This window comes from Platalea leucorodia (assembly GCF_965183815.1).
Source record: "Platalea leucorodia genome assembly, chromosome: 1".
Taxonomy (NCBI): domain Eukaryota; kingdom Metazoa; phylum Chordata; class Aves; order Pelecaniformes; family Threskiornithidae; genus Platalea; species Platalea leucorodia.
In genome coordinates, this window is record NC_138823.1 from 24,407,766 (window position 1) to 24,426,111 (window position 18,346).

The window sequence follows — 18,346 nt, forward strand, 5'->3', positions numbered from 1 at the left end:
AAGCAGTCAAAATTAAATAAAAAAATACGTCAATGACAGGCTTTAACTGCAAGAAAGGGGAAGTTGGGGGCATATATAAGTGTGTACGCATAAAAACAAGTATATGTAAAAATCTCTCACCTCCTTTCAAATCAGTTTCAACAGATAAAAATCAGCTGTTTTGTGACAGGAAAAAAAAAATAACGTACCTGCTGGTACAATATTTATGTCACTTTTTTCATGTCTGAAGATATGCTTTCTTCAGTCTTAAAAATATTTTCACTTCACAAATTATTTTGTCCTGGGGAGGGGAGAATGGAGTGATCTTATCTAAACTCACAAAATATTGACAGTGGAGAGAGAAGAAAAAAAAAAATCCAAAAATCTTTGGAAGTTTAAGAAAAATATCACTTAAATGAGAAACACCAACTTTTACAAGGTTGAGTATTTGCTCTTCAGCCTTCATGCAGCTTTTGCAAACTAGAGAAGCCTTCTCACTCTTACTTTGCTCCAGTGGGTGTATCAGTTTACCGCGCATGAACATGATATTAATACAGGTACTGTTGTTTACTCCCTTATTTCACTGCTGCATTACCGAATATTTAAGTTGATCTCAAAGAAAACTATTAATTGTATTTTTTATTTTAGTTCCTCTTGATTTATATGTAATAAAGCTCTCCATACACCGGCTGTGCATGCACTCCCAATTATTCAATATGGCAAACCAAATAGAGCTTAATCAGCTCACCTCATCTATTCAACAGCTGCTCATAATTAAATACTAACACCAGCATTCATTTTGAAATCTCCCTATTTCTCTCAAAGGCCAGGTGAAACAAACAAGGTCTGCAGCTTGCTCCGAAGGTTAATAAAGCCAGGGTTATTTCAGAGAAGCAGTAAGAAGACCTTCCCAAGCCCTGGGGTAATGGAATAATCTCCTCTCTTGTATTTATTTTATATGCTGCAGTTTAGATAAAGACTGGGGGACATAACCACCAATTTTTACAACTCTGCACAGAGATACCTGGGGTAGTTTTTCATACAACAAAAGTATCCAAAATTAAAAGCACCAGCATGCAGACTTGTATTTAAGGACAAAACAAAATCATATTTATATTCTTTGTCTCTAAATACTTCCTCTGCCATAGGTGGATCAGTTTTCCACTGTGCTAATGAGACTTTGTAAACAGTAAAACACTCTCGCTAAGTAATCATCAGTGTATGCGCTTGTTATATGTAATACTTACTTTGCCTGTATGTGCTATACATCACACACTTCAATGCTGCCCTTTTTGGAATTACATTTTATGGAGTTTTTTCCTTTGCTGATTATAATCAATGCGGTGTGGTACTACTAGAACCGTATTTTTTTCCTTTTCCTCTCAGCAACAACAAGTGAAATAAATAAATAAATAAAGTACTAGTGTAAAATGCTTTATTCACTCAATTTGTAAATACACCCTCAATCTCTGCAGGGCCACCTACAGACAAGCAGTAAAAGGAAGCTGCACAACCATCCTGGTCACCCTGGATCATATGATTCAAGCGGTACAAGATAGTAGACAGTTGCTGAGTCGACAGGGAGAGGAGGAGGAAAGGTCGCCTACCTGTTCTCCAGGTAGATATGCCCTGATTTATTCAAAAACCTCATGCCATTTGCACAACCTCCTCCTTGGCATTTTATATCCAAATAACTCATTTGATTTTAGACCAAGTTGTTTTCCATTCAACTTCACAGATGCATAATGAATTAGTTACTCTTTCTTCACCAGTTTCTATACAAGCAAAAAATTTCTAAAAGTCACTTCCATAGGCCTTGTATCATATTCTGAGATTCTTTCAGGGTACCCAGAAATTCCCCTGCAATTGCTTCTCTTGGTTTTACACACAAAAAGATATTATATCATTCTGTTCTTAACAGAGGTGGCTAACTTGCAGCTCTTCAGCTTTGCACAGCTCCAATACCCCTTGCCCCGCTGCATGGTGTGATCAGCAGCACCACTGACACTGAGTTTGCAAAGTTTTCTGAATCCTTGTATATGGGGAGAAGTAAACTGAGTTTATCCGAGTGCTGGGTGACAACTTACCCAATCCCACCAAGCTGGAACTGCTGCTCCCCCTTAGCTCTTTTGAGCAATCGTGTGTATTGCGAGAGCATCAGTTATACAGCTATTTGTATATGTGCTTTGTACACAGAGATGGGCCAACCCTGGCCTATCTCCAGCAATCTGATAACACTGAACAAATCTAGATGATTTTTCTCATCTCTCCTGGATGGCTTCTTTCTGCATGAAGAAAGAATGAATCTTTCTACAAGCAGGTTGCACTACTCTCTTCACTCTTCTCTGTAGTCCAAATTCCTATTCCAGAACATCATACCTAACATTATTAGGATAAATTGCTCAAATAGCACAACTTCAGTACTGCACAATCATCTCCAGTAGTACAGCTTTAAACAACCCTTTCAGTCCCCTGAGGTGTAAGTTGAATTTGCTGTCAAATTATCCAGTATAGCTTCCTTAATTCCCAGAAGTGACTGCAACTGACAGTGAAAACATTTTTATGCTCTCAGATCACTTCATCTTTTCTCTCCATGTAGTTTTCCCAGTTGTAATGAAAAGGATAGCCATATCTCCTGTATTAAATTGCTTCAGTTCCTTCAGCAAGTATTTGAAAGTGAAGGCTTTAATGAACTCCCTCATCTTTTGTATAGAACCTGAGATAGTTCAAACATTAATTTTTCCTAGATTTAAAAAAAAAAAAAAAAAAAAAACCAAAAAACCCCACACCAAACAAACCAAACAAAAACAAAAGCCACAAAACCATTGGCAGTACACTCTTCAGAAGCAGAGCTAGAGTCTGAGCATGCAGGTTAGTGACTACCACTCAGTACCATTTCCCTGAGGCACTGAGGCGGGGCGGGGGCAGGTGAAGTGTCCAGTAAATTTCCAGTTCTAAAATCTTAGCATTTTAAATGTATCTCCATTCATCTACAAAGCAGGTATCACAGAAACCTGTCTATTACAAACCAATTTTCTGCCTCTCAAAGTCCCTGCATATGAACCTGGCCCGCACTTCATTCGTTGGTGCCTTAATTCTCATAGGCATCTCCTGTCACAACCTATCAAGTACTCTCTACTATCTAATTGGACTATCCATAATAGTGATGGGCTAAAATGTACTGTGACCTGTACCAAAAGCAATAGTTCTATAGTATAGGTAAGTATGCACAGCTCCTTTAAAATGTAATTAATATTGTAAGACAAAAATCAGAAAATTAAACTGAAAAGATCCTCAAAAAAGGCAGAAAATGCAATAATTAATAATAGTAATAAATATTATTATTATGAACATTTAAAAGCTACTTCAGTGAGACAACAGGTGCAACAGATTTTCATTTTTTTTAAAAAACAGATCTGAATAATTCAGAGACTGTTGAATCATGAATTGCTTTTCAGCAATGTTTTAGGGCAGGAACTTAAGATAATTGTTATAAAAACACTGCTGTAAACATTTCAAACATAATGCTCTCCAAGAAACATAAAAGTACAGTTACTGAAAAAAATAACCTACCAACTGCTGGAGTGCACAGTGCTTGCAAATATTTACTTTGCATAAGAATCAAATGTTGCTTACATATTCACATAAAAATTACAAAGATGGTAATAAATTCACTGTTACTTTTCAGACTAACAACATTCAACAACCATTACACATGAAAAAACTTAGAGACGAAAAAGCACACTTTTCAGTTTACTTTTGTATTTCATAATATTGGGGTCAGCTAATTCTTTTTGCTTTCCTTAAACTAGATGGTTTGGGGTTCTTTTTATTTCCCGTTTGATTCCACTCTTAGCATAGCAACAGGATAAACTTTTAAAAACACAAAAGCATGATTTTTAAAATGCACCATACTGACAGCAAAACCTAGATCTATGTGTATTTCACAAACTATATTATAGTTATTTTAAACTAGATACATTTCAAAATTGTCAGTGTTGCTTAAAACAGACCAATGTTTTGTTTAAAGCCCACAGAAACCATAAGAATGTCAGGTAAGAGTATTTATGCCCACAAAGTCAAGAACACCCTTAAATTTATCTAAGCGAATCTCTGAAAATATTAACCTCTCATTTAAATCCACCACAGCACCAAGTTTGATGACATCAAATGTGTGCTCTGTAGCATTTTAAAAATCACCTTTTTATTATTAATTTTATGAAAAACAAATTCTTCATTTAATTATAAATTATGCTGCAAATTTATATGAACCATTTTGAATTCAGTATGCCAACTTCTGTATAAGAAGCTCAACCCAATAGATAAAGGGAAGAAAGAATAAAATGCATATTTTCAACATGGATCCTGCCCCCCCCCCCCCCCCCAAGTTTACAAAAGGTTCTGTATAAATAATTTAAAAAGCCAATGAAGCATTCCTTATTGAAGGAGACATACATCAAAATGCTGCTTTTAGTTTTAGTGTCTCACAGTGAGCTAAAGTAATTCTAATGTGTGCACAGTATGTGAAAAAGATACTTTGGCATTTGGCACATTTTATACCAAGCCCCTCTTTTGAATATTACATTGGATAGGAAAAATGTAATGCGATACCAGCTTAACAAGAGTTTTGCACTTACCAGAGTTATGGCAGTAGTCCATATACTGTGGAATTTGGATTGTAAAGGCTACCAAATCTGGAGCTAAGAGAGATTCTGGCTTTCTGCTCTCATTGAGCCATTTACTGCTGTGTAAGTCTTTAGTGTCAGAAGGGCCTTGAATTAAAGGAATCAGCTTCTCTTTTCCACCATCACCTAAGATAAAGATTAGACTCCTTACAGCCTTTACTGTAACAAGATAAATTTTCAACACATAAACATTCACTAGTCCAAAGAGAACAGCTATTAACATTGTAAGTACAGAATTAAAAGAGGAAATAGAAAGAGCAATCTCATATAAACTATTAAACAGCTTCCTTAATGTTATCTTGTAAACGTCTTTACATCCAGGAGGACTTCAAATAAAGTAACGAGTTCTCTTTAAAATAGTAATTTCTATCCCAACCTTATAAAATAATATCTTTAAAAATCACCATTAACCCAATTTAGAGTTAAAAACACTAGTTTTTAATGCTCTTGACATTAGCTGCCTTTATATATGAGGAGATCATGGACATTGATCAGAAAAGTTCCTGCATGTTCTTCAAGAAAAATTCTATTAAAGAAATTTAAAAACTATTTATCACAGAGCCCTCAAAAACTTCACAAGCAAAATACATACTTGTAGCATTAGTGGAAAATGAGACATTAAACAATAAACAGAATACATCCAAATCATGCTACAAATAAAGCAAAATGCAAATATTCTGTGTAATATGAAAATGCAGAGTTATTCCAGTTTCTTCAGTGCTTTTAGATTAGTATTTGTCTCAGCAGAAAAAAACCCAACATCTTTATTTTTTTTTTCAGTGTAAAAACTGACTATACTGGGGCCAGACTGGATCATCCTGGCACACTTAACAATAATAATAAAACCCCCCAAAACAGAATACAAAAAAACCTCTCTGATTCATAGGAACAATGAGTAAATTCTTGTTTCAGTAACTCTCCTTGTAAAAAGCAAGGCCAATTCTCCTATACAGGCAATAAAGTTTTACATGGTCCAGCTGCACATACCTGGGGCTTTGGCACAAATTTTTATTGATCCCACGGTCCCAGAGGCACATTTGACCAATGATGTGCCGCAGTACTTCAATTCAACATTCTGGATTGAGCCCTCAAGAGTTGGCAGGGGATTCTTAGATTTCACACCTAATAAAAGAAAACTGCAAATGTACTAGCCTGTTGAATTTAAATATTTTTATATTCCTTCACCAAGGCATTTAAACTTAATTATACTTTAATTATCTACCTTAGATGTTCTTATAGCATTTTTGTTGTGATTCACAGTTTTTAAATGGAAGTGAGAGAATGCTGTATATTGGCATTTTAATACAAACAGTTATGCATAAAATATAGATAGATACGGTCAGGAAAACACACAAGACCATTTAGAAATTGGAATAGTAAATAAGTATATATACACATACATACACTTTTGTTTTCACTTTATAAGCGCCACCTCACCTATTCTCTTTCATGTTTTTATTATGACCCTTTCATTTCAAGATCTTAAAATGACTAAGTGTTTTCAGCTTACATTTAGACAACAACATTTTACTCAGTAGCAAAGTAAAGCATTAAATCCATGCAGCTGAACGGCACAGAAGGCCAACGGCACACTTGACATTTTTCAACGGAAACTGGAGTTCAAACCTTGCCTTAGGTCACAAGTGGAAATACGTTTTGGTGGTCTTTCCTCAGCCCCCATTTGTGCACACCAGAAAACTACCGCACCGGTTGGAAGAAATCGGTGCAATTGGCAGGCACTTCTGAAGAGCTGCCTAGAACCGCGGCAGCAGCAGCAGGGAATCTTACAAGTCAGGACTGAGATATGTTGGCAGAGCTCGAGGGCAGCCCCCCAAACAGCCCCAGAGCATGGGTGGAGAAAGCCAGCCCTCCTATTCTCTACAGCGCTGCCTATCAGAAAAAAATTACATAAATTTACTTGCAAATTAGAAATAAATAGTTTCAACACCTGTAAGAAGTATGAAAGGAAAAACTAACAGAAGTTACCATTTTTTATGTTTTTTTTTCCCCTCATGCAAAAGTGACTTGGAATTTGTCAGTTAAAATTGGCAAGCAGCTTGTTAATTATGCAAACATTAGTATAATTATGGAACTGTTTCCTCGCATATGTAACATAGAATTTGTTCCAAAATCCATAATTATGAAAGGAAAGTATTATGGAATATCAGATAAAAAAAAATTAAAAGCATTTTGATATGTATTTCAAGATAGTTAGACACATTAAAGAAACTTAATATATTCTCTACAGAATGAACTCAGTTTTTTTAAACCTCTCAAAGACTTAACCCAAGGAACAACCTTTAACATATATTAACTAGAAAGGAAAAATTCCTAAAAATTATAGGAAACAGAAGATTTAGGATTAAACCTGGTAATTGTGCTTAGTTCACTGTGCCTGTTCCAGTTCCTAACCATTGAAGTATATTTGGTAGTGCATATGAAGTCATTGGTAAGCAGACTTCTTGACATATATTTATTTAAGTTTTGTTCTGGTAAGACATTAAAATGATTTCTGAATAAAAAGTACTTTCCAAGGTAGGAAGATAGAAGCAGCATACAAAGGGACCCATGGTATTTAGTAAACTATACTGCCATGTGAAAGCAGGTTCCACATATTATGTATACTTTCTTATCAAAATTTAACCTGTCTTCTGTGTTCGAAGTACGCCCAGCCTTTTCTGAACTTGTGATTCAGGAAGGCTTCAGGCTCAAAGAATGCTCACTGCAACCCATTTGTGTGCCTGCCACTACAACATCCCACCGGTTCTCTGTCTGAAAGATCAGCTACCAGTAGCTCTCAGTCTGAAAGATCAGCTACCAGTTTTAGTCTTGTGAATATACCCTCATTCCCAGTCTTGCCCGGGGTAAGCCTCTTTTAAAGCTGAAAATCCCCTTTGGTGTAAGGTGTGGTATCAGACACAACAGATGAATTTGTGAAAAGCAGATAGGGTATCTGTGGGTATTTCCTAGTCTTGGCTCTGCCTCCTCATACTTCCTATAAACTTGTGCAAATAGAGGCCATTGTGTTAAAAAAAAAAAAAAAAAAAAAAAAAAAGAGGGAAAAAAAGAAAGAAAAAAAAAAAAAGGAAAAAGTGTGTTTTTCCTTGTCTTCTGTCTATTCCAAAACAAAGATTATAAAATACTGTTAGTAGCAGCCAAGATTACAGTCAAAGCAAAACAAATTTGAGTTCATAATTTGACCCTCATCTTTCAAGTCTTCTCAAAACTGGTAGCTTCTTGCTGTTTCCATCTTTCAGCAACATTTTTATGCCTCAAAATACAAGGTGTGATGTCCGATACATTTCTCTCACTTCACTATGGAAGATTAAGTACTTTTAAAACTAAATGTTTTCCATCATGAAGTCCACTTTTAGATGCATTACCCTGGACAACCTCTCTGCATTAAGACTAAAATTTTGCACATTAGTTACATGTGTAACTTGAATTTTGTTTTAGTATCATATTTGAAAACAAGGAACCAAGTTGCACATGATCGTGCTCCCTATTTGTTTCTGTTCACTCATATTCCCTCACCAAATAACTCCTGGACTTGTTGAATTTCAGCAAGATACGGCAGCATTATCAAAGACGTTTATTTCCTACAATCTTCATGAAAATGTGGGTATATTTGTCCTGTTACCTGACTGGTCAGCATATGCGTGACAGTCAGCAAAGCATAGCTCAAACTAGGCAGCGCACTGTTTTTCACCCAGCCAGCAGTTAGGGATCATGCTGGAAAGCTAGGAAAGCTGAAGAGCTTGGCCTTCAAGAAACCCACAAACCCTCAATACATGATCATATAATTAACAACTATATTTTGATGCATACGAAGTAGTAACTGATAGCAGTAATAAGCTATTTCTTTCCGGAACACCTGTTACAGGGATAGGATGAACACTTTCTCAGTTGTTTTCAACTATTTGAAAAGAAAATAGAAAAGTAGTAGGAAAAGATAGCATAATCATGCCCCTCCTTTTCTACGTTGCTTTGACATCAAATGGCAACATCATCCTGCTCTCAGTTTTAACACCTGATAACCACAGCACACCTCAGTAATCGAAGAGAAGTTGCAAGAAAAATTAATTCTGCTAAGGTCTCACAGCTCTGGACTGAGGGATACTCAGAAAACCCATTTATTAAATATTAGAGTCCTATACAGAGCCTACAATAAGGAATAACAAACTTAGGATGTCTAACTAGACTTTCATCACAAAACCAAAAATCACCTGAACCTAAGGTGATTCCACTTGCCCAGTTACAGGTCTCTCTTTCAAAGCACAGAAAGTTTAGAGCCTTTGGTGAACCATTTATAATGAATAGGTTTAATATAGGGAAACAGCACATTTTCTTCAGTCTCTGAAAATTTTTGGAAATGATGAACCATCCCCTCATAAACTTGTCAAATTGGCAAGCTGCTCTATAGAGAAGAAAGAAGCCTTGTTTCCTATGTATGCCTCTGACTATCTGTAGTTTCCATCCCTGTAATTTTAGCCCTTCCCAAATATTTTCCCTTATCATCTGTCATCATGATAATATAATTATAAAATCAAAGTCTCAACAGTTGTACACATAGCTAAAATATTCCTTAAATACCTATTTCAGCAAACAAATGTTTAAGCGAGTAAACGCTGGGGCTTCCTTCCCTCCCAACAATGTTTATAAACCTTTTAGAAGTAGTGTTTTCTCAGGTGATTGATTGAGCAGGAAGATGTTAAAACTTCTAGATAAGAAATGTTCCATGCCTCCAAATACTAATGCAAATTTAGCATGGAGACAAACACTCCACAAGATTTTAATTAAGACATTGAGCATGAATTCAAAGAGGAACCAGGGAAACCAAATCTATCATTGCCAACAGCAACATTATCCAAATTCAACGTCCTGCAAATGAAGCCTGAGAAAGGCTTATTTCCAAGGTGCAAGACAACAAAGTAGAATTTGTGCTGTACTCACTCTTCTGGAATCACACTTTCAAAAGCAGCACTGGGATTTACTTGACTTTGTTGCTCAGCATAGTCAAAATTGGAGAACAAAGCAACCATGTTTGTTTTTCAGTACTCCTCACATTTTCTTTAGTTAATTTATTATTTTCATCAGGAACATGGTAATCAAAGACTTTATGGAGAGAGATACATATACCTGTCTCCACCAAATATAACCTATGCCTGCTTCCAGATAAAAATGACAATTTTCTAGTTGTGTGATTTTCATACTAGAAACATCTTGCCCACTGTAGAACTATTTGCAGTGAAAATAAAGTGTTTCCTTCCCAATATGTAACCATGCTTACACTTGATCAAGCATATTCTGTTTTATTTGAATCAGACTATCACACATGGAATATAACACATCACCAAATACCTAAAAAGCTGTTCTTTCCACACTGCAGAACTGAAAAATAGGCAGAAAGGTTTTCTAACTTAAAATCTACTACGCCTTTACACCTTGTGCACACTAACTCACTTTAACTCCAAGCCTAAAGAGCCATTCCGTTCTAGAAATACTTACAGAAGTATCACACCATCGAGGAAGGTTCTCCCACACTTTAAAGCAGGCATTCACATCCTCCCCCCCACTTTTCTGGTCATAGCTTTGATCCTCTTCATGTACATAACCCAACTACATAGCTTGCCCCAACTCCCTGCATTCAGTGACATTCTATATGCAAGCAGGAGGGAATCAAACACCTAAAGGCAGGTCACAAATGTGTCTTTATAGATCAGCCCAGGATTTCTGCTAACAAGCCTATTAATGCTGAGCAATCATTTAAGACCTGTTAAAAAAAAGTTACCTAATTAATGATTTTACCTGTGGCCTATACATCTTTTATCAATCTGTTTGTAATAAGGTGAATTTGCAATGATTAATGGAAAACCAAGAGACAAAATCTAAACTGATCAATAGAAAAGACAGGAAACCAGCAAAAGAGGTATGGTACTGATTCTGAGGACAAGAGTCAGGACTCTGTGCCGCCAAATCCCTGAAATACAATAAATAATTCTTTAGAAAGATCATAAAAAAGAGAGAACTGCAAAATATGAAATAGGAAACGAATAAGGCATGACTAAAACTTCTAGAAGCAGCACCACATGAATTCTCCCCATATTTAGGTTATGGCTTCAGAAGGAAAAATTTCAATATTTAAAGCATTAAGTACCAATAAACTATGGTTTGGCAACATGATACACTAAAAGACTGTCACATACACGTCAAAATGATTTCAAACTCAGTAAAAAGATCAATCCATGAATAAAAGCAAGGAGCTATTAACCAAACAAAATAACATTTATGCCTAAGTCTTACTGGAATCAGGAAAAAAATTTCCAATTATTTTCACAGAAACATATATTTAAGTTTTACATGACTAACACAGAAAAGCTAGTAAACAAATCAAAGCACAAGAGAAACCTCATTTCTTTCATGAGAGACACTCGTTTGTGTTCGGTGTCTACTTAAGGAGTGCCCCTCAGTGAGAATTTCTGAAGGTCTGTACTGAACTTGGTTAGAGAGATGGCACGTCTGAGGAACTTGATGCTAAAACCAAACTTTACTCCCTCCTCCTTGCAGTACAAACATAATAGAAGCCACAAAGACCAGCTCTAGCTGGCATCAGTCCTACTTCTCATATTCAAAGCACTGTGGGAGCATGAGCTCTCATGTTCTTCGTTGCAGTAAACCAGCAGCAGCATAGGGCCGTCAACATCTCTTTTGATCACTGTGCTTCCTTGCACACGACACCTGAAGAGACAACACTAGGTTGTCTCTAGTTTGGGGTTTTTTCTCCCCTCCTACTTCCCCCCCCCCCCCTTTTTTTTTTTACAGAGAAAAAGAGAGATTTTCTACAACATAGAAGCCAGGTTATAAATACTTTCTCAGTTTTTTCTGTAGTAAAACTAAATCTTTGTGATGAAGTTCCCGAAACATCTTTACTGTGTTCACAATTCCACATTTTTAATGTCACCACAGTCTGCAGACCACATTTTGCAGCCCTAACATAGACACTCATGGGCTACTATTTTCCTTCTTCTTCAAAACAGTCATTCAGGCAGCTTATTTTAAGGAGGTGTCAAAGGAAAGGTCTATTTTTTTTTCTAACTCAACTTTATTTAGCATTACTATTGCTATTCTGATTATCATACTTATTTTCTTGTAACTCTGTCAACCAGTTTTCAGTCTTCCTATCACTGTTCTAAGAAATTATTGTTTCATCTCCACCCACTTCCAAGACTTAACAGGGCAATAACAACAGGATTAAGGTAGACTTGTCTTGCCTCTAATGTATGGTGAGCTGGAGAGATGTTCTACTGTCTCGACCTTCTTGTGTCACAGTTCCACACCTAAAAGAAACTTGTCCTGAAAAATACCTCTGCTTTCATCTTCTCTTCAACCATGGTACTCAAAGGAAAAGTAAATGCATGGAAGGGTGAAAGCAGTTATTGACAGACTGAAATACTCTCTAAAGATGTCAAGCTGCTTTCTTCCTGGGCAACAATGACAAAATATTTATCAGAGTAAGTATCTACCATCCTCTTCATCAGAACATAAGCTGCAAAAACCATATGTATGCACACACATAACACAAAAATGAATCTCCTCATGTACTTTCAGTATTTTCACAGACGGATTTCAGGGCCAAGCACACAGCCAGTCATACACTGGTCTTCACCTTGGAGATCAATATTAAAATCTCTGTAACTAACCACTTTAATCCTTAAACTGCCTGCAAACTAATTAAGGCTTCTCCATTTCCTAAACACTAAAACAGATGTAGGACTGTCATTTAGTAATGGAGATTTACATATCGCAAAAAATTTCCCAGCTTGCTAAAGAACAACAGGATTTCACCTACAGGGAGAGTCACTTAAATCTGGCAAATGCCCATTGCTACATTCCCATTTCAAGACTCCACACAACGGCCTTTGTACAGGTCCCCATCTGCCTTAATCCACAAACTTCTTGATTTTTCTAAAATCTGGCTTCAAGTGGACAGTTAAATAAGAAACCTGTGATTCAAAGACTGAAAACCAATATTGAAGAAATCACAGAACATTTGGAATAATATGTTTAAGGCATTCTAGGTCAGAAGCACCTTTGAATAATTCTTTATTGATAGTCTGTTTTAAGTGATTATCCAGTCAGGTAAAATAATGCTTTAATTTTGAATGCTTATAGAACTGAACAGCTACCACTGAAAAAAAAAAAAAAAAAAAAAAAAAAAAAAAAAAAAAAAAAACACCCACAAACTTTTCTGAAAACACACCAGAGCTGGGAAATGTTTCAGAACTCCCTTTACTCAGTGTACTAAGGCTGGCCAGCAAACATTCACAGACTTACTACCACAACCTATCAAAAGGACAAGGACCATCCTGAAACATTCTCAGCATAGGGTACAGAAACACAATCTATGCATAGTCTGACTGCTGCTCCTTTTGATCTAAATAGCCAACATTTAGAGAAGGAATACCACCTTCCATCTTTAAACATATATAGTATTGCAAATAGCTCTAAAACGTTGCTGTGAAAAGTGTGGTTTTGGGCAACTTATTATTATTAACCTTACTATTGCTAACATTCAGGCTATTTAGGCATCGTCAATTATAAGCACAGCTAATTGAAGCTATTATTTTAGATTTGGCAACATGACACTGGTCAGGACACAGGATTAAAGTGGCTTTAGTGGCACTGTTCCTGCTGTTGTAAACAGAGGTTCAAAAAGAAGAAAAAGATTGATTTTTCCTATCTGCACAATTCAGCAGCTGCATTTCGGATACCGCTGTATCACTTGAGAGAAATGGTAGCAGCTCAAGTTAATGCATAACTTTTGTCTTCCAAGAAAACGCAGAAACACTATGAGAATCTGAATTTTTAACTCTCAAAAAGCATGTCCTATCAATCCTTGTATCTATACATTGTCAATAGACAAATGCTAAAAATGACATGGATGCAAATGCTTCCAGGATACAGATAAATGAGAACTTCAGAAACTTTCACCATAAGGTATTTGAAGCAAGATCCTGAAAAAGACAGACAGATGGACAGCGGAAAGAGCTTACAGTTTCCACCCCTAGTAGCACACCCTTTGGTTGGAAGCATGCACTCGCAATCATTGCTTCCATCTTAGTCTTCTAAAACTTCTATCCCTTTCAAATACAGTAGTTTTGCTGTATCTGAGGATAAGTTCAACAGCTCACACAAAATCTCAACAAGTATATTAAAACACTTTTTCTCATTAATATATGCTAATATGATCACAAAAAACCTGAACTGCATTTTCTATCAAGTCTAGTTCAAGTTCAATCCAGTACCAGTTTAAATGCCTTCTCTTCAAATGTGCTAAGCATAAGGCGCAATATATCTTAGGCTCTGGAATAAAGCCTGTATTTTACAGCTCTTTTAGTAAAAAGGTGTGTAGCAACTAGAGAAAAAGGACACCTACAGCTTTCTAGGACAGCAAAGTGTAGGATGAAAGAACAAAGTCTTAGAGGAACCAGAGCTCATCTCAGATCTCATCACCTTCTGTTTCAACTGTGGAGCTCATTTCTCTAAGACCTATCTATTTAAATAAGCTATTTGGCAACTATGAAACTAATAAAGCCTGGTTTCCTATGAGTTTGTATTCCTTTGCCCTTAAAAAGCCTCATTCACCAGAGCAGATGCAAACCTTAAAGTGCTATGCAACATACCTAGTATGCAAGAGACAAGAAATGCCGATCTCACCTGGACCTACACATAGTTGTGAGCTTCCCTGTAACACGCATGACCTGCTTGCTGTCAAACAGAATATGTAATGACTGAAGTCTCTCCCAAGCTCAATTTGAGATAATTGCATATAGGACAGAACAGTTATGGACCAGTTAAAAGGTCAACAAACTAAGGATTCTAGAGGATGGACACAGTAATTCTTCAAGAAGTAAAGAAACTGCAAAGGTTTGTAAAAATTCAAAAGAATAGCAGATGTATTCAGTAACAGTGTTATCAAAAAATAATAAAGAACTAACGTTTAAGTTGTAATCATGAACAGTTTGATTTCCTGAGTTGCTGGGGATGGTGGGGAAAGCAAAAGAGAAGATTAACATCTTTCAGTTGGGAGGTGAAGAAAACCAGCAGTCGCGTGGTTGAAAGATGGACAACGGAGGATGCTGCTGGGGACACTGAATGCAAAGGAGTAGGAAATGGCAGGAAGACAGTAATTCAGACAGGGTGGGTAAGTAAAACATGACAGAAATTACATGGGAAAAGATTAAAATACAGTATATCAGTATTATCTTGAACAGTCTCCCCATGATTTCCCTCTCAGACAGTATATGCTGCTTTAAACAGAAAGATCTGAGGCTATCCCTTCATGTACAGTTTTCCACGCACATAGATGACAAGATTTCACGTTCTTTAAAGATGAGTTTGTTTCCAACTGCTGTATCATTCTTACTCAATCACAGTTTTCTATATCGCACTGCATTTCTTTACGATATCACTATGTTCCTCCCAGCAATTTAAGTATACATTGTTTAGGATAGAAACTTAAAAACACAATGCTCTAAGTTTAATAAAAATGTTTATATTTTCTTTTAAATATTCTACGCAACTACTGAGGACTTAAAGAGAAACAGTACATTTAATGTCTGGAATGGCAGTTTCTTATACTAGGAGGATATTAACCTTTAATCCTTGAAATCATTAAAGAAATGTTTGTAGAAATATTTTTAGCCTCTTTATCTGGTCAAAGTACTGGAAGTTAAGTCGTGTCTGTACAAACCAATCATTTCACCAGCAGTTTTATATTTCTTTAAAGCCTCATATAAAAAGCACCTGCTTAAAGTGAGTAATGGAGTTTTATATTCATTGCACTTAGGAACAGCGTATGTAACCTATTCCGTTTTCCTCCCTTGTGGAATATATTTCAGCTTATATTGCACAGCACATTACCGATGTGTATAAAGACTCTCTGATCAGCAATTTGGACTGCAGACAGCAACCTGCATGAGTACACTTTTTTTCCCTCTTTAAATACAGTATCCACTTGATTCACCAACACAAATTAAAACCATCCTTTAAAGATGATGATCTCACCTTCACAGTGAATACATGAAGCCCGTACATGCTAACACCATAACAATGTCAGGCTACAACCTACAGCATATACCCCGCACAACCAACAAGCAACACACATGCTGTCAGCATTACAAAAAAAAAAAAAAAAAAAAAAAAAAAAGGTAACATGTATGTCTTCCCTGGCCAAAGAATAGAAAATCTCCATTAATGTGATTAATTTCTGAGAGGTTAAAAATCTTACTGTCTATTAAGGTACAAAAAAGAAAAAAATCCAAATGCAAGGAAAGTACTGTAACGTAGCTTATACGAAGGACACAGTTTAATCTTGGAATTAGCATTTTGTCAAAAAACAGCATGAAAAAGGCTACTTCCATACTATAGCTTATTAAAGCACATGCTTGTGACATACTTCTTTATTAGTTGAGAAATTTAAGAAATTCTTCAACTCAACCACAGTGTAAGGTTTCCCAGCAGAATTATTTATTACTTTATTCTGATAAAAGTATAAACTTGCAATAGCCTAACAATAGCGTTCTTCAATTACGACAACATTCATATTGGACTCAAGTACGTAATATAGGCATGACCACTTAACAAAAAGAACATACTATTAAGTAAGCTCCTGTTTTTCATTTAAAAAATGGGGACAATTTAAATAACTTCTGTAAACACTTTCGCATGATTATCCAGAATCATACAACTGTATTCAGGAATTCACTGTAATATGCATTACTATATTACACACAGAAAGCATATTGATTTCAATGTATTTCAAACAGTGTCCTTAGCAGACTGATTTATCCTCTATGCAGAGAATTGTATCTTCACAAAACCAGATGCTACCCTAAAGTAGACAGTTACTCTTTGCATCTTCTTCCATCCACATATCTCTATGTTGATAAGTTTTAAATAACATGGAAAATAAATTTGCCAGGAAACTTAAACTAAGCATAGAATTACCCATCACTATTATTGCACGTAAGTACTTACTCACTGAACAAAACAGGAAGAAGGGCTATATTACATTAGCTTGATTAGTACCTCATGGAATGCTGCAGAAGCAGTTTTGAGGTCAAGGCAAGTTTACAGAGCCCATGAGAAGTAGAAGGAATGGATATTCTATAGTCACACATTTGAAGAAGTAATATCTGTGATTGGGGAAGTACATGTTTTCTAACTTACTGTAATTAGATTAGCACTACAGTAAGCTTGTTTGTTACAAATTTTAACTTTGATATAATTAGTACAGTAAATCTTGCTAAATCCACCCAATATTAAAATATCTGAGGAAGTAGAGGACTTCAGAGTTAAAATGAGATCCTGATAAATCTTCACAGAATTTTAGAATAATATCCAAGGAGAATTTGAAGAGAAAAAATACAAAGGAACATTACTATGAACTTACTCTTTTTACAATGTTGTTTCTTTTGCCAATTAGACATCCTTACCACAATTTCAAATATGTACTCAATGTCCTTATATGTATTATAGCTCGGCTTAGTTTATAAAAAGGAGGTCTATATGAATGCCAGTTGTATGCTTTTCAACAGAAGGATGTAAACTTATTTAGCGATCTGTTTTTCTCTTTCATCTTATCTCTAGTTTCTGTGTAGATTTATAATGCTCATTGTTTCCAATTTTAACAAATCACCTAATGGCAGAAAGGAAAATATGTTAACCTTGGAATTATTTGCAGTTGTAGAAATCTCTTTTGTCTGGCTCATGCAAGGCCTGCAATCTGTTTTAAACACAGATTGTCTGTCTTTTGTCTGACAGCCACCAAGCTGCACAAATTACTTTCTGCCTGTTCACCTGTTTGCAGCTGTGTCTGTAAGCTAAGGATTCTGTAGCTTGACTTGAGCAACCACTCCAGGATTGATGACATGTGCTGCTGATAAACCGAGCAATTTGAAGAAATTACTGGCTAAACTTATTGAAAGACATCTGTGCATGAGCTGAGAACTAGAAGCCTTCAATTGTGTGTTTGCAACCTGCAGTGGCGGCAATCTGTTTGAAGTGATATCCTTCTATAAGAGAGCTGGCCCTGACACAAAATAGCTAAACCATCTTTGCAACATATTTCCTTACACACCAACAGAATTCTGCTCTTTTAGTCTTAAATATACTTCCTAAATAGAGGATATAACAACAATTAAGACTTCCTATACTCATCTAGCAGAAGTAACTTCTTTTGAAGTGTTACCCATTTTTCACTCACATTTGGCATTCTGTATTGTTTCCCAGCCTTCTCTGCTATATAGACTCGTTCTCGGCAGTTAATGGTACTACAAGCATCTCACAGGCACACTTAACTCTCTTATGTCAGCCAAGAAGACATGCCTCTGCAGTATTATGGGGGTACAGCTCAACTCTTCCTTCCACTTGCAGTACGTCTTTACCTCTTCAGCTAACTAATAATAACGCCTGAAATTTCTGCTCCAAAATTTAGTAATCAAGAAACTGTATTTCAGAACCTTGTGAATCTGGATAATGTTTGAGTTTCTGGGAGATATTTGCAGATGTTAACTTTAAGCTCAGGAAGCCCAAGACTGCTATCTCAGGGTGAGCGTGTGCATGCGCACATGTGCATGTATGAAATTCTTTTGGTTTAAAAAGCTCCACCAGGCTGGTGA

At 36.1% G+C, this 18,346-nt stretch overlaps 1 protein-coding gene across 14 annotated transcripts in view; it reads right to left on the reverse strand.

Moving 5' to 3' along the window:
- VPS13B (vacuolar protein sorting 13 homolog B) overlaps positions 1-18,346 on the reverse strand; it is a 485,731-nt gene that overhangs the window by 324,932 nt on the left and 142,453 nt on the right. For all 14 annotated transcript variants that reach the window (XM_082316760.1, XM_082316766.1, XM_082316768.1 and 11 more), the window contains 2 exons: positions 5,652-5,786; positions 4,617-4,790 (listed from right to left, as the gene is read on the reverse strand). In XM_082316760.1, coding sequence (XP_082172886.1) covers positions 4,617-4,790; positions 5,652-5,786 — 309 coding nt within the window. The remainder of the gene's footprint in view (positions 1-4,616; positions 4,791-5,651; positions 5,787-18,346) is intronic.